Below are 15,295 nucleotides of genomic sequence, written 5' to 3'. Positions count from 1 at the left end.
ATATAGACATCAAGTCTTTGTCCTTAAAATTAATTACTGAACGGCTGAAGAGAGAAAACAAGTAATGTGACACCACATGTATGTGCTGAGGAATATCATATTAATATGAAGAACCTGAAAAGCCTCAAAGGAAATGCTCAAAGAAAAATAATAATAAACAAAAAATAGTTTGCTATCAAATGCAAAGCCTAGCTCATTTATATAGATAAGAAATTAGTGAAGACAATTCAGCTTTCTGGACTGCTACCTCCATTGTCAAAATACATCTATAACCACTGATAACAGGGTTAAACTGTAGCGAGCAAAATTGTCGGATTCATATTCAGGAAGATACAAATTTGATAGTAAAGACTTACATTTAGTCCAGTTACAAAATAAGCAACAGACAAGCTTTCCAAATAGCATTCCCTTGACAAGAGTAGATAAATGAGTACAAGTGGGTTCTTAGGAGGCTATTAATGTTTCTAACAAGCTAGACCATTAACAGATCTTGGAATACACAAGGGTTAAAGAAAATTGGGTGCTATCAGACATGTCATTCCTTTGGGAAGAAGGTGATGTTTCTCCTGGGAGCAGGGCTGGGTAAAAAAACAGTCCTGTTGATAAAAACCTGCAGCAGTGAACATACACATATAGCTGGAGATTCTATAGAGTTCAACCTGAAAGTGTTCTTTACCACTTACTAGAACTCCACACCTCATAAAACAATTTAAACATGGTACCTTAGTTGGACTCTTGGATAAAGCAGATTTTGAAAATAAACCAAGAGTATTCCACTAGTTTACATAAATATGTAACATGTACTCTGTATGGATAATATAGGAGACTTGACTAATGCAGACAAAAGCTACATAAAGATGCTGCACATAGTGCGCTACATCTAGGTATATGTAGCCAAACAAGACTAAGATGAGGTGATTCTAAAGTTATCAATGGAAAGATGACAGTTCAGTTTCTGGAATTTTAGGTTTGACACATATAATAAAAACAAGCAAAGAAGATCCTATAGTGGAAATCATTGACAGTCCAAATAATATGACCATGAAAAACAGTACAGAACACATCAAGTCAAGAGGAGATTACGGACTATGTATCAAAGTAGTGATCTATGAAGCAGTATGAATAAAGAGCTGAAAAGACTAAGTAAAATTTGAATTAAAAAAATTAAGAGACCCCATAATTTAGCTATGAAATACTATGATAGAAATTATAACATTATACAAGTACTGGTTTTGTGCCTTGAGCAATGCAACAGCTAGGATTCAGCCACAGACCAGTTCTCACTGAACAAAAATAGGTTTTCATCATGTATATTGCTAAACATTACTAATGGAATAAATCATCGAAAGCTTGTGAATACACTTGATTAAAAGTAAAAACTTACAATCACCACACTGTGTGATCTCCAAAAATATTTTATTTCAGGATACCAAATTCTAATGAAGTCAGCAAGAATGAGTTTGACCCTTAACAAGAGAATATTTTAAGAACAAAGCACGTTCTTTAACTGTGCTAAATTTAAATACACCACCATCTGATACATAACACCAACTCAGACTCCTCGCTTCAGTAGTCTTGTCAACATACCACCAACTTTTCTACAAGTAAATCCAAGATTTAACAGGTTTCTCACACTGCCAACAAATAGTTCGGTCTGTTCTAAGAAACATGGTGGATAAGAAAGAAAACACATCGAGGATGGCTTTTATAATATAAGAAGCCTGTTGCTTTCCTACTGCTACGGAAAAAGAGTAGAAAACTTTTTTCCCCCATAAATTGGTGAACGCTTTTAAGGATGATTGCATGACTGACATTACAACTTATCAATGGATATTAATAGGAGTTCAAAACAAAGATAAACAGAAATACATCTGTGTATACAACTTTCAGCGCTGCATATTTTATAACTTAAGACAGTGAGTAATAGTTTCTGATTTGTTCCTGAAATTGCAAAAAGGAAGAATTAAGTCATGCAGTTCACAAAAGCCTTGTGATAGACTGGTACAGAAGACAGTACGTACCAGGTATGCCCAAGCATTGGCAGTGCAAACCGTTAGGCTGGTTTCAAAACGATGTACCTAGATAGACAGGAACTACACTAACTGCAACTTTCTGTTGAGAGACGAGACAGGACTTAATGCCAAGAGTGAAGGGGGGCCAAAGACTACCTTTAACAGTGTCAAAAAAGTGTTTTAATTCCCTCTGCTCCATTCATGGGTTGTGAAGCACTGGAACAAGGGGTCTATGGAAGTGGTAGAGTCATCACCCTTGGAGGTATTCAAAAGATGCGCAGATGTGGTGCCTGGGGACGTGGTTTAGTGGTAGATTTGGCAGTGCTAAGTTAATGGTTGGACTTTGTGGTATCTATAATTCTCTCCAAGAAAACACATTAACTTCCAAACTATGCATGTTTGGATCTGTGTAGACTGCTTTTGCACAAATATTTATAAAATACACTTTTTTTTTTAAGGAAATCATACATGCTCATGACAACTGCACATGGTTAAGTTCAGTCTCGACATTTTACCAGAGACAAATTACTAGGAAAAAAATAAAAATAAAAAAGCATCAATATGATGTTTTGGTGAATTTATTCACCAGGTCACCACAGCAGCAGTATTTCATTTAAGAACACCTCTACCAGTAATTAAAATTCTTCAACAGTAAGTTGTGAAAGTTATCCTACATCTGTACACCACCAGCTGTAAAACTGGTTCCTCATTCATTTTTTCTTCAGCTGCATACTTACACAAATGTTTTTTGTTTTTTAAAGCTCCAGTATACAAGGTATGCATCAGTTGCTAAAATAACTGCTTCAGATACCCACTGCAATCAAAGTTTCAGACTCTCGTGCTTGTTAAAACAGGTGCTAGACAAGGACACTGAGTTTGCACTACAGTTTTATGCTCAGTATAGTATGAAGTCGAGTATCAGTCTGTTCTTCTTGCACATTTTACGACTATCTACCGGTTTGTAGTTCCCTTAACTTCCCTTAGAAAAGAGGAAATAATAAAAAACAAACAAACAACAACAAAAACAACAAAACACAAGATGCACCTTCAACAGATTTTCCTTGGAAATAAGTATGTGCACATCTGTTTTGGGACATGACAACTACCATCTTAGAACTTTTATGTTGTACCTACTTGCCAGGAGAAGTTTGGAACAATCTCTTGGGAACAACCAGATACTACCCACTTTGGAATTCCTGTTCACGGACACAATATAGCTGTATTCTCTCTAGATGTTACAGATGTTACCAAAGTGTTAAAAGGTTACTTACGGTTTTCCTCCAGGAATGCCTGCTAGATTTGGAGGGATTCCAGGTACTCTCATGTGAGGAGGAGGATCAAACCCAACCTGACAATGAAAAATGAATTAATCTCGCACTTGCAATTTCTCATTCAGCAAGCATTTCTTCCCTCCCTAGATATCATGCGTTTAACCAAAGTACAGCTTTTACCCTACCAAAATTAGGTAAGTGGGAGGGATGGGCAAAACAAGTTTTCCCTCCAACATGCTTCTGCTAGAAGTACTCACATTCAAAGAGAAAACCCATAACGTGTATCACGCATTCACAATACTGAGCATAACACAGACCTGCATGCCAGTGTGGCACTCGCCCTGGAGCTGGGCTCGCCAGTGCTCTGGCATGTAGCCACACCAGTGCTCTGTATCTCGGCGGCAGTGAGTGCTGGCCCGTGCAGGTGCAGTGTGGTGTGCTCGGAAGCAGCTTCAGGCCCCTGCTAGGATCTTGGCACAGCTCTGTGCTGTGCAGGCATGTCAGCTAGGAGATGTCTCGCAGAACTACACTGCAGGGTGTGCACAAATTTGTCTATGGCTTAAATATGCTACACAGGCTCTCTTTACGAAGTGCGATTCCACTACACTTTTAAATCCAGAATAAACACGTACACCAAATAAATCAAACAGGAATTCTGGACCAAACACATTTTTCCTTCTGAACACTATACCTGAAATACAATTCTTACTGCTTCAAGGAGTACAAATGCTATTTAGTATTCCCACATTTATGAATAAACCCTGGTTTTTCCAGTTCAAGAAAGTAGCCGCATCTACAATAACAAGAAATGAAAAGCTTAAGTCCAATCTTGCAAACTCACAAGTAGGTAAGCCTGTGTATATATAGAATTACCATCAAGCTCATTTCTGCAGAATCAGGCTCCCAGGTTGATCAATAGCAGCAATGATACTCTGATCAATAGCAGCAATGACTGCCATTCTCCATGTACTTAAGCAGGGTTAGGTTCCGTTACGGTTACACCCACAACAGCAACTACTCTTAACACACCTTATCACAGAGTTTTAAGACATGAACTGACCAAGTCCTCATGCTTACTTAACACAAAAAATAAAACGACAGAAGTAGATAAACAACTTCTACATGCTTTGAAATTAATTTGGTGTGTCTGTACAGATCACAAATCTTATTCAGCAAAAGAGAAGGAGATGCTCACAGGACCATTGAAAGGATTTGTACCTACAAAAACTTTTTTTAAAAAAAGAAAGTATAAACAATTTGGTATTTATTAATCAACCAAAGCACTGACGAGGATGAAGAAAAAAGGTAACATACATCAATGCACTGAGATTATTTGTTTTCAAGGTGCAAATTTGTTTCTTCAGCCATGCAGCAAAGCGAAACACACAGTGAAGCAGTCAAGCCTCTGGCACTGTTATAACTTGGGAATTTGACTGAGCGCTAAATGAAGCATGCAGCTCTCCTCAGCGAACTGCAACTCATACAACTAAGATTGCATGCAACGTATGGCCTACCATAGGAGATCTTCCATAGGCAACCACAGCAGCTGCAGCAGCAGCAGCACTCATCTGGGGTGACATGTTGTGCAGACTGGCGTAGGCTGCCCCTGGACTGGTTAGCTCTCCATTCATGCCAGCATGAGGCACCATTCCAAATGGAGCAGGGTATGGCCCTGGTACTGCCAAAGGTGTCCGCAAACCTGCGGCTACAGAATAATGAAAGCAAATAGTTTTATTTGTATTTCCTTGCACTTAGGGAAGAAAATGACTTTTTTTTTTTCCCGTTACAACACTTAACCTTCCCCACATACACACAGCCAAGAAACATTCCCATAATTTATCTACACTACTACCTCCTCCTTTCACTCAGTGTAAATAAGATCTACTGAGGTATGAACCTGCTGATTACTTCTAACAACCTCTTCCAGCATTGCCCATTTTCATTTCTGTAATATTTCCCTGTTTACATTGATCTCTTCTTTGCCAAATTAAGCACTAAAGCTGACAGACATGGTTTACACAGCTCATGTCTGAAGCAACTGTGCTGTACCAGCCCGAAAAGCAAAAGTAAACTTCCCCCTGTATTTGTCAAGATTTACACTGCAGCAAACATTAGTAGATTCAGACAAAGAGCTGGAGAAGAGATTGCATTCAGAGTTAAGTGCCAGAAACTTCTCAGAAGTCTTTCACTGCATACAGTCTCTGGATTATTTCCAAAAAGATAAAGAAAAAAAGTAAACAAAGAAGAATAAAAGATGGAAAGATATTCAAACTCTTGATAATCCAAACATCTGCATCTCATCAAGCCCTCTCTTAGTATCATGAAAAAAGAACTTGGTTAACATTCATATGGAAATACATTTTAAAAAAAAGATTAATTTTGGAACCATAAAAACATGAGAAGTAATGCTTTACCAGCTTGGTTAACCAGAGGGTCCATTGTTGGAGGCTTGCCAAGGCCTGGACGAAGTCCTGGAGTTGCACTAGTGCCTGGGGTTGGCACGTCAGTTCGAGGAGTCGGTGTGCTGGATTTCAGAACAGGCGTGCTGGCTTTTTCATGCTGGTATCATTAAACAAATTAAATGAATATTATTTTTAATCCAGACCATATTACACAATTTATCACAACAGCAGCTGGGATGCTGGGCACCTACTACCTAGCCCCTCAGCCAATTTTCATAAATCCATGAAATGCTGACAACATTAACTTGTGAGAAAGAAGTGCTGACCTTTTTGATTACTGCCAAAATTAAAAAAGCAAAAGAAGTGTTATTTTTCTTTCTTCAATTGGCATGACAAAAAATGCATGAGCTAATTTTTTTTTTCAAGACAATATAGTAAGCATAACCAAATTATTTTAGCGTGAAATAACTATTGTGTCTATTATTGGACACAGCAGATCTAAGTAAAAACAAAAGCACCACCACAGCTGATAACATCAAAGAAATTGTGACATAGAACCTGATCAAATTATTAATTATACTGCAGAAAGAGATTTCAAAGAGTGACAGTTCTAGAAGAATTAAAGAAAAGCCTGGAGAACTTCTTAGTGACCACATGCAGATCTATAGAAGAGTTAGAGCATAACCATGCTTTTTTCTTGAGCAATAGCTTAAGGGAATCTTGTGTTTTGTAATAAATGTGCAACTCATTTGACAGAAATGCAGGATATACGGGAAATTAAAATGAAGGAGAAATTATTGCTGAGAAGAAAAGCTGAAATGCTACAAATATCTGGAAGAACAGTAGTCTACTTCAGCTTCAAATTCTTAAAGCCATGTGCTGTCTGCAAAAAAATAGTTGGAGAACAATGCAGAGTTATACCTCACAAGAAAATGAATGTTTCCCTGGACAACAGACTGCTTATAACACTCACCAAACTCATTTCTTTGGATTTGAGGGAAGTGGAACTTCCTGAAGAGGCTGTAGATGCTGGACTGCTAGAGGCATCTTTCTTCAGCAGGCGGCTTTTATCTATACCATTTTCACGTGGTGAATGAGTAGGACTTGCCCGTGGGGAGGAGGGATCCTGAAACAATGGGAAGAAAAAAGCAGCAAGTAACTCTGTTAGGATCTGGTATACAAACACCACTAAAGAGTCCAGGGGTGTGGGGGGAAGAAGAATTCAAGAAGTTCAAATGAAACAGTATTTTGCTCTCTATCTCTGTAGAAAAAAAAAAGCATAAATCCCTTCATCGCTTCTAGAAACATAAACAAGTCCATATAGTAAAAAATCCAGATTTATTTTACCTTACATTACCATAAACTGTTTTCAAGCACAGAGCTTGTAATCTACATAAATCTAAGTACAAACTAAGGCAAGCACACCTGACAAGTGATATAAGCAAGAAAGACCTACAGAAACTGCCATCAGCATACACTTCCATGTATGTTCTCCACATGCTGCAAGTCAAAACAATTGTTTCAGTAACACTTTTTTTTTTTTTAAGGGAAAACACACCTTGATCATGTCCATCTTCAGAAAAGAGAAAGAGATGCAGACTTTATATGTTACATAATGTTATTTCTTCCTAAATTCCATAATTTTGCTATTTAAATCTACAGAAAAACTGCAATAATCTCTCAAGTGATTATCTTTCTCTCTTCCACAGGCATTTTTTGCACTTTACCCCAAAGTAGGCTGCCCAGCAACCTACAACACTATCAGCTCTGCAGGTTCTCCAAACTCCTTTGGCACATGAGAAAATCAGCAAGGAGGAAGCCGTCCTCACATGAACAGAGTTAGTCTATTGATGGATTATTGAACAACTAGGATTATTGACTATTGATTTACTAGGACTTCTGAAAGGATTACTAAAATCCCTAGCTAGATACACATTGTTCTTACTTGGCTGACATCATTTGGGCATTTGATGCTGCTGAAGGCACTTCTCTGTCAGCTTCTCCCCCTGTACTTTTCACAGAGCATAAGAATGTTTCTGCCATAGTCAGGCTAGCTACCTAAATCTTTTTGTAGTATGAAATGTAAGATGAAGAAAAGGGAAGACTAATCCCTTCATCATGATGCCACTGTCAAAAAAAAAAAAACAACTCTATTTTGGAGAAAAATAAAGTGGCTACAAAGTGGCTACCACCTCTGGAAAATTTTCTCGACTGACTTCGTTCTGACTTTTGCAGACTTCATCCTAACAAGCATGTCTGGAAAATGCCATCTTTAATGTAGGAAGTTAAAATACTAGTAATTTTTAATCCACAAGAACTGTTTTAATAATATCCCTACAAGGTTCAGTACTGTTTTCCCTTTTCATTTGAAGATACTAGTTGGCAAACCTCAGACCTCCACCGGCAACTCACCACAGCTGTCTCCATTACAGAGTAGCTGTGAAATGTTAGAATATAACTGTGGAGAGACCAGACCTAGGCAAAGCAGCAGAAGGAAGAGCTGAGAGCAATCACAAAGCTAGGAGGAAGACATAACTGCAGGATTAATAAAAAGGTCAGGTGGTGAATATTTTTAATATATATACATATATTTTTAAATCTCAATATACTTTTTCTTTAACATTTGGGAAAATATTAAGACCACATAAATGAAAAGTTACCTCATTGGATACATCTACAACCAAGTTATCATCACTCTTGTCCCCATCACTGTCCTATTAAAAATAAATAAATAGTTCAGTTAGTACATTAAGAGCTGAGAAAAAGACTATATATCTACTCAGACATTTTTTGTTTTTCCTAGACAAAAAACAAACAGCTGTTCATTATTTATTGGCAATCAGGAAAAGAATGAAAACAAGAATACAAGACCTTACTTCTGCTTCAATATTAAAACCCATATAAGGTAGAACTATTTGAATAGTGGTGGCTTTACTAACATTGCAAGATGGTCCAATTCCTTTCCTTACTACCATCATAAACTCTGTTATCATTTTTACTATAAAAAGAAGCTTATACCATTCATGTGTTAATCTCCTGCGTGTTAATATTATTGCTTGTGGATAAGTTAAAAAAAACACACTAACATCTTAAAACTCCATTATTTTGGCATTTGTTTCATTAATCCACTTCTTCAAAGTGACAGCACAACATTTTCTCCATTTCCAGAAAGGAAAGTTTTGGAAATGGAAACTTATGTGGAAGAAAATGCTTCATAAATGCCAAGACATTTCAACATTTCAGCCTAATGAAACAAAATACTTTGACATTCTTAAACTGAAATGTTTTATCGTAGCTTGTCAAGATGCATTCTTACATAAATCTGTGTTCACCTGAGCTGCCCTAGTGCCCCATTGCAGCTATTATTCAAGTGTGCCTTGGTCCCTGTCTCCAAAACATACTGGGATCACCCAGCAGACACGTTCTATGATACACAGTGATCCAGTGACTTCCACTTGGTGGTTCAACCTCAAGAGAGTCTGGATAGAAAATAAATCAAATGAATGGTGAGCACTAAATCTTTCTTGTGGCAAGTCTAACATTTCCAATAACTATACTTTGACTTTAAAAGTTTCTAGGCAAACAAATCAGATATACAAGACTGTTCAACGTGTCTCACATGTCTTGAATTAAACCGGCAGTGCTTTCAACTTGTTTGGGCTACCACACTTAACACTGGCATATAAAGTACAAGACCTTTTCCTTTCTTTAGCTCCAAAACAAAAAACCTGCCACCATCAACAACAACAACAACAAAAAAAGCAAACACAAAAACAGAACAAAATGCACAGACACAAACACAAAAAATGAAAACAAAACAAAACAAAAAAACCCACAAAATCTCTACAGGTGGTCTCAATCCTTCCTTTATGCTTCGGCTGCTTCAATAAATACCATAAACATAGCAGGGGTGCAAGAGTGCCCCAAAAGAGAGAATAGTGTCTCTATTTGTCACTTCTGAAGCTGTCCAACCAAAGGGTGCAACAGGAGAAGAAACAGAAAAGCTCCAGACCTGGTTGTCTGCCACCATTTGAAAAATACAAAGGATACAGCAAGCAAGAATAGGTTACACCATGTGGGATCAAAATAGATAGGACACACCAGAAATACCACCTGAACCACTGGCAAAAGTAGTCACAAAGCTATGATTAGATGTACTCTGCTGACCTGGTCATCTTGAGGCACAGAAATTTACTATGGCTATGACAGGCATTTCCTATAGGTAATGTTCATATCAGAAGATTCTCTTCTTTAACAAACCTACAAGTTGAAACTATCCAGATCCTAACTCGAAAACTAGTCACAAGTCAAAAAAAAAAAAGAAAAAAAGTGCTTTTATCATCTTATTTCCAAGGTGAAAATCCCTACAGATCATTTGTCTCCCTTCTGACAAATGCAGTGGTAACTCTTGACCCTCCGAGGACCTCTTCTAAAGTAAGCTAGAACTCAGCAATTCTGCATGTGCTGAATTAAGAAACCTTTTTTTTAAAAAAAAAAAAAATCTTTCACACCAGAATGATTTTTTTTGCTTAATTTTTATTTTGTTACTGTCTTTTCCTGCAAAATCCACCTCAAGAGAAAAGCAAAGAGCTGCATATTTGAAAATGCAGATTAAAACAAACTATACTTCTACGGTGCAATATACTTTTCATTTGTTTCTAACAGAACTCCAAGAAAAGCAAGGCAGTTTCTTTTTTGCTTACACTGTTTACAAATTGGAAAGGAAAAACGCACCTAGAATATCAAACCCTCAAATTAAGGGAGTAATTTTGAGGAAGTTTGCCAGAAGTTTTCTATAATCTATGTTATTAGAAAGTGGTGGGAAGATGACTTGCAAAATCTCAACAGTATGAGAACACCACAATAAGCAGGAAAGTGGAAAGTAGGCCCATGTACTATCAGTAGCTCCACTGCAAGATTCACTGAGAGCCAGCCTTTCTGCCCCAGAGCATTCCGGGTCCAAGGGGAAAGAAATTATGCTGCAAAACACTGAGAAAATAAAGGGGAACTTGATTGTCGCTTGGATTTCAGCAGCTAGGAATTAGTTAGTGATTGAATGCATATAAACCAAATATTTTACCATACTATTGCTATGTCAAATAATATCTCCTGCTAGATTGATGTTCTGCTTTCCAGTACTCTTTCACACCAGCCCTAGTCGCAGGCTGTTCAAGTATCATCCTGTGATCTGGCTGAGCATTTAGCCTTGAAATTGAAAGCACATACAAACCTTCTGAGGCTTACATGGGCCACACTGTTCTACTGAAATGCCTCTCTCAAGCGAAGCAGTAAACAAAGCCGGTCAAAAATGCAGAGCACAAACTGCAAGCTGTTTATATCAGTTTGTTTTCTGCTGAAACTGACATACCAACCAAACACAAACTTTAGGATTTTTAAATACGCTATTATATGTTACCTCATAACATACGCTATTTCCAATGGTAATTATTTTTCAACATGGTAATAGCTCGTATCAGAAAAATCTCCTAAAATCTTCCAAATCAACACACCCTTCCGCTTCAAATAAACTTGCAGTACGGTAAGCTTTTGAGCCGTCCAGAAAGGATATCCTGTTGGAAGTCAGAGTAATGTCTTAGAGCACTTGTGAATCCCAAATGGCTACTCCTGGCTCCTTATCCCCTGTTGAGAAGTATTACTTGACAATAGCCCTAACTATTGAGTCACTACTATTTCCACAGCAAGAATAATGGTCTCTCTGGCACATGCATTCCTGTACTACAGCAGCCATAGAAAACACATTGCCTTGTTCTTCACAGCTCTTTTACTGCTCTTACAAACACATCTGCAAATAAATTAATCATTTCTTTAACACAGATTTGCTTACATAGTGGCTGGAATCCTTATCATCCACCTTTCTCTTTTTGATGTCATTGGTATATTCAGGGCCATTCCTGCGTTTATCTGTGCTTCGCAGACTGTCTGGGACCAACAGAGAATTACTCTGTAAAGACAAAAAACAAGGCCAGTCAAAAATTCCTTTCAAGATTCCTTCATATATACCTTAAAATTCAAACTGCATGTTATAGATGCTTTAGAAATGCAATACCTTCGTAATCTTTCATTCCATTTAATTCATCTCAAAGTCCTTCCTGCAAATATGTACAGCTTCGTGCATTCTAAGAAGCTTGGTTTTTCGTTGCTCAACTTATAAAAAGTCTAATTCACTTGTCATTCACCACCTATTTAACTACTTAATTCAACCAAATTTATTGTTTAAGAAAATCAAGTTTGTTAATTCATCAGTAATGTGTGGTTTTTTGTTTGTTTTATATATATATATATATATATATATATATATATTTACAAATAAAAGACTCAAACATAACCTGACTGATCGCTCACCTCTAGGAAATCATACCTAGATGAGGCTTTGGTATGTTTACTCTTGCAAACAGAGAGAGATACATGACAACTCACTTTTAACTCTTTAAAGAATAACAAATAAGGTTATGCAGTGCTCATTTGTTAGCTTTGTCAAACTCCAATTGGATATCTTCAACAAATATATAGAGATCAATTTATTTTTTTTCCTGACATAACTTTCACTCTTAGTGTGAAAGTATGGCTAAAATCCTATTTAATCAGACCTAGCATGGAAAACTGACGCCAACACACACACATGATGAAAAGAAAGACTAATCTTTTCCTCAAACTACACAGACTACTTTCATTCAGATACGGTACATACAAACTGTTGACCCAAAGAGAAAGGCATTTCTGACATTTTTTAGTCACATGACAATTTGACATGTCTGTGATTCCCATCTCCATCTCCGTTCCAGCTAAAGCATTAAAATGTGTTACAATGAGTTCTTTTAAGTGCAGGATTAGCATATGCAAGAGCGCAATTTGTTCAGTGATATGTTAATGCTGTGAACAATACTGAATGACTTGAGAAAAATAAATCTCCTTTCATGAAGGCCTGGTAAACCTAGTTCCTAAAAGCCAAGTACATGCTTACGTAAATAAATATATGCTCATATAAATATACAAATAAATATGTATTTACAAGTATGCATGTATATCTCACAAAAGAGAAGACTAATAGAAACATATATACGATATAAACGCAAACCCTCAAATAAATACTTACATTTACCTAAGAGAGACAAAGATATTTATTCTTAATATATCATAAACATATACTAGTAGCCAGTGAACTGCATACTGAACGGCTTCCCCTTCAAAACCTGGAAACACCAGGGTAGTTTGCTCATGTATTAGAATTCAGTCCTAAGGAGAAGGAAAACAATACAGGGTACACAAGGCAATCCGAATCCTCTTTTTCCTACTTCAGACACGGTGCTTTAAAGCCAACTCTAAGCTCTTTTATTCCTGACTATTCAAGCTAAACAAATGCCATGGGGCTTACATAAAGCATATAGGAGGGTCTAATGAAATTCAGTATAAAGAAGCTCAAAATAATGTCTTTACCACAATGTTTTGCAGCTAAAAGGTGGGCTTGTTGGATCACTGAACTAATTGCTTTGACAAATACAGTCTGAATTTAACCCTTCATCTCCTTCCCAAATGCATACCAACTCAGGGATTTACTGGTTTGAAAACACTGAAATGCATCTTCAACATTTTAATACAGAATCCATCATGACTTTAGCAGTAGAAACATCTTAAGTAGTAAGCTGTAAATTCAAACTTTGTTTGAAAATTCAAACTTGATCGCAGATTTGAGAAAAGGCAAATGCCTGTTCTTAAAAAGTTTTTTTTCTTGAAAAGATACTTCCCTTAACAAAAAAAAAACCATAGAAAATCTGTTTTATTGATGAAAAGCTTACAACAGAACAGTAAGTTAGGTGAAGAAAGGTGAATACACTCAGTTTCTCATTTTAAACTGCCAAAATTAAGCGTGACTAATAGAAAGGTGGCAAGGGGGCAGCAGCTGGGAAAAAAATTAGAAACCCTGCTAATTGAAATTACTACGCAGAACCGTAAGGAGGAGCTTGTAAATTTTAGCATAAAATGTGTGTAGTTACAAGAGCTGTTTTTATTTATTTTTCTGGTTTAAAGTAAAGTCTACCTAGACAATGCTGACAATATTCTGTAGCTTGTCTTCTAGAATTTCAATACAGAGAAACTTAACAAGGAACTCAGAATTACATAAAATTAAATCTGAGTATGTGAGTGTATCACAGTTACTGTGATATTCACTTATTTATGACATGTGAAATCATCAATCACTGCACAAAAGCAAAAATATGAAACAGTTATTGGGATGAAACATCTCTATTCCAAGAACCAACTGACTGGCCGCACCCAAGACTTGCAGCAACTGGAGCACTGTGGGAAATGGCTATTGCTCCCACTATCTCCCAAATGCTAAATGAAGATAATGGGATTTGTTTTTTTGTCAAAATACTGACTGCTTACTTATCATGTAAATGTATCATTATTATAATCATCTAGAGTTCTGGTAAGTCCATTGTGCAAAGTGTCCCCCCTGCAGAGGTTTATGCTGTTTCTCCAGCTTATCACATTCATTTAAGGCACTCTTCTCTGGCATCAGAGAATCCATGCTAGGCACTGTTGTAGAACAGTTTATTGCACAACAGCTATACTATACACAGGAAATAAGACCACGCTGTATTCTGGCAAAATCTATCATTAAGCTCAAGTAAAAAGTTACTGTTTTTTTTCCTTTAGGAGTAAAAGGAACCGTTAACAACTGTGACCAAAATCAGGTAAAGTGTAACTTTAGATTAAAAAACAGCTTGCGACTGTAAACTACTACTATTATTAAAACTATCGGTTTTGTAAGATTTTGTTCAAAAATATGGAACCATGCATCTTTTAAAGCTGTGCTTACGATATTTATCTAGAACACTATGGAAAGAAATGAAAATATAAATACATGAAAATACAAATTTTTTCATAAAATGAAAATACAAATAAGCATTGGAAAACAGATGCTTTTATAAGCCCTGGGCTATTCAAACCTCTTATGGATAGATGTAACATTAGATGTCATGTTAACTTCAAGGAAATTGTTCTGAAGACAGATCACACAACATACACAAAACCCAACAACAACAACAACCAAACACTCACCTTTCCACACCAGCTCTGGTATAGTTTATATTTGCCAATAGCAACAGCTTCACAAGTGATAGAGTTCTGCTTATCTTTTCTTAAAATAAATAAATAACATAAAAGTCTATTTAGTTTTTCTATTAGGCCTACTGACATCTGACTTATCAGAAGTAGGATTTTAAGTTCCATTTTAACTGTAAAATTTATTTTTTTAAATATTACAAAAACTTTCAGTTGGGATTACTCTTCAGTGATGAACAAAAGAAGTATGCATGTGTATACATACACACACAGAGTTAGATTTCCTAAAGAGAAACTGCATGATAGTGGTTTTATGTTTTGTCTTAATTTCAATAAGACTAGACACGTAATTGGGGATAAATCTTGTTCTCTTACTAGGAGTCCAATTTATTAGGATTACCAAATACAATGTCTGTATATCATGAATCTCAGATCAGAACATCAGATCAGAACAAATGACAAAAATCAATTTAATACAAATATTATAGTTCTCCTGAACTAAATTCAAAGGTTATTCACATGG

At 36.5% G+C, this 15,295-nt stretch overlaps 1 protein-coding gene across 9 annotated transcripts in view; it reads right to left on the bottom strand.

Moving 5' to 3' along the window:
* TLE1 (TLE family member 1, transcriptional corepressor) overlaps positions 1-15,295 on the bottom strand; it is a 76,278-nt gene that overhangs the window by 14,368 nt on the left and 46,615 nt on the right. For all 9 annotated transcript variants that reach the window (XM_083816542.1, XM_083816544.1, XM_083816543.1 and 6 more), the window contains 6 exons: positions 11,531-11,647; positions 8,346-8,399; positions 6,659-6,811; positions 5,698-5,842; positions 4,798-4,988; positions 3,284-3,360 (listed from right to left, as the gene is read on the bottom strand). In XM_083816542.1, coding sequence (XP_083672668.1) covers positions 3,284-3,360; positions 4,798-4,988; positions 5,698-5,842; positions 6,659-6,811; positions 8,346-8,399; positions 11,531-11,647 — 737 coding nt within the window. The remainder of the gene's footprint in view (positions 1-3,283; positions 3,361-4,797; positions 4,989-5,697; positions 5,843-6,658; positions 6,812-8,345; positions 8,400-11,530; positions 11,648-15,295) is intronic.

This window comes from Anser anser, assembly GCF_964211835.1.
Source record: "Anser anser genome assembly, chromosome: Z".
Taxonomy (NCBI): Eukaryota; Metazoa; Chordata; class Aves; order Anseriformes; family Anatidae; genus Anser; species Anser anser.
This window is presented reverse-complemented; position numbering and strand designations above follow the sequence as displayed.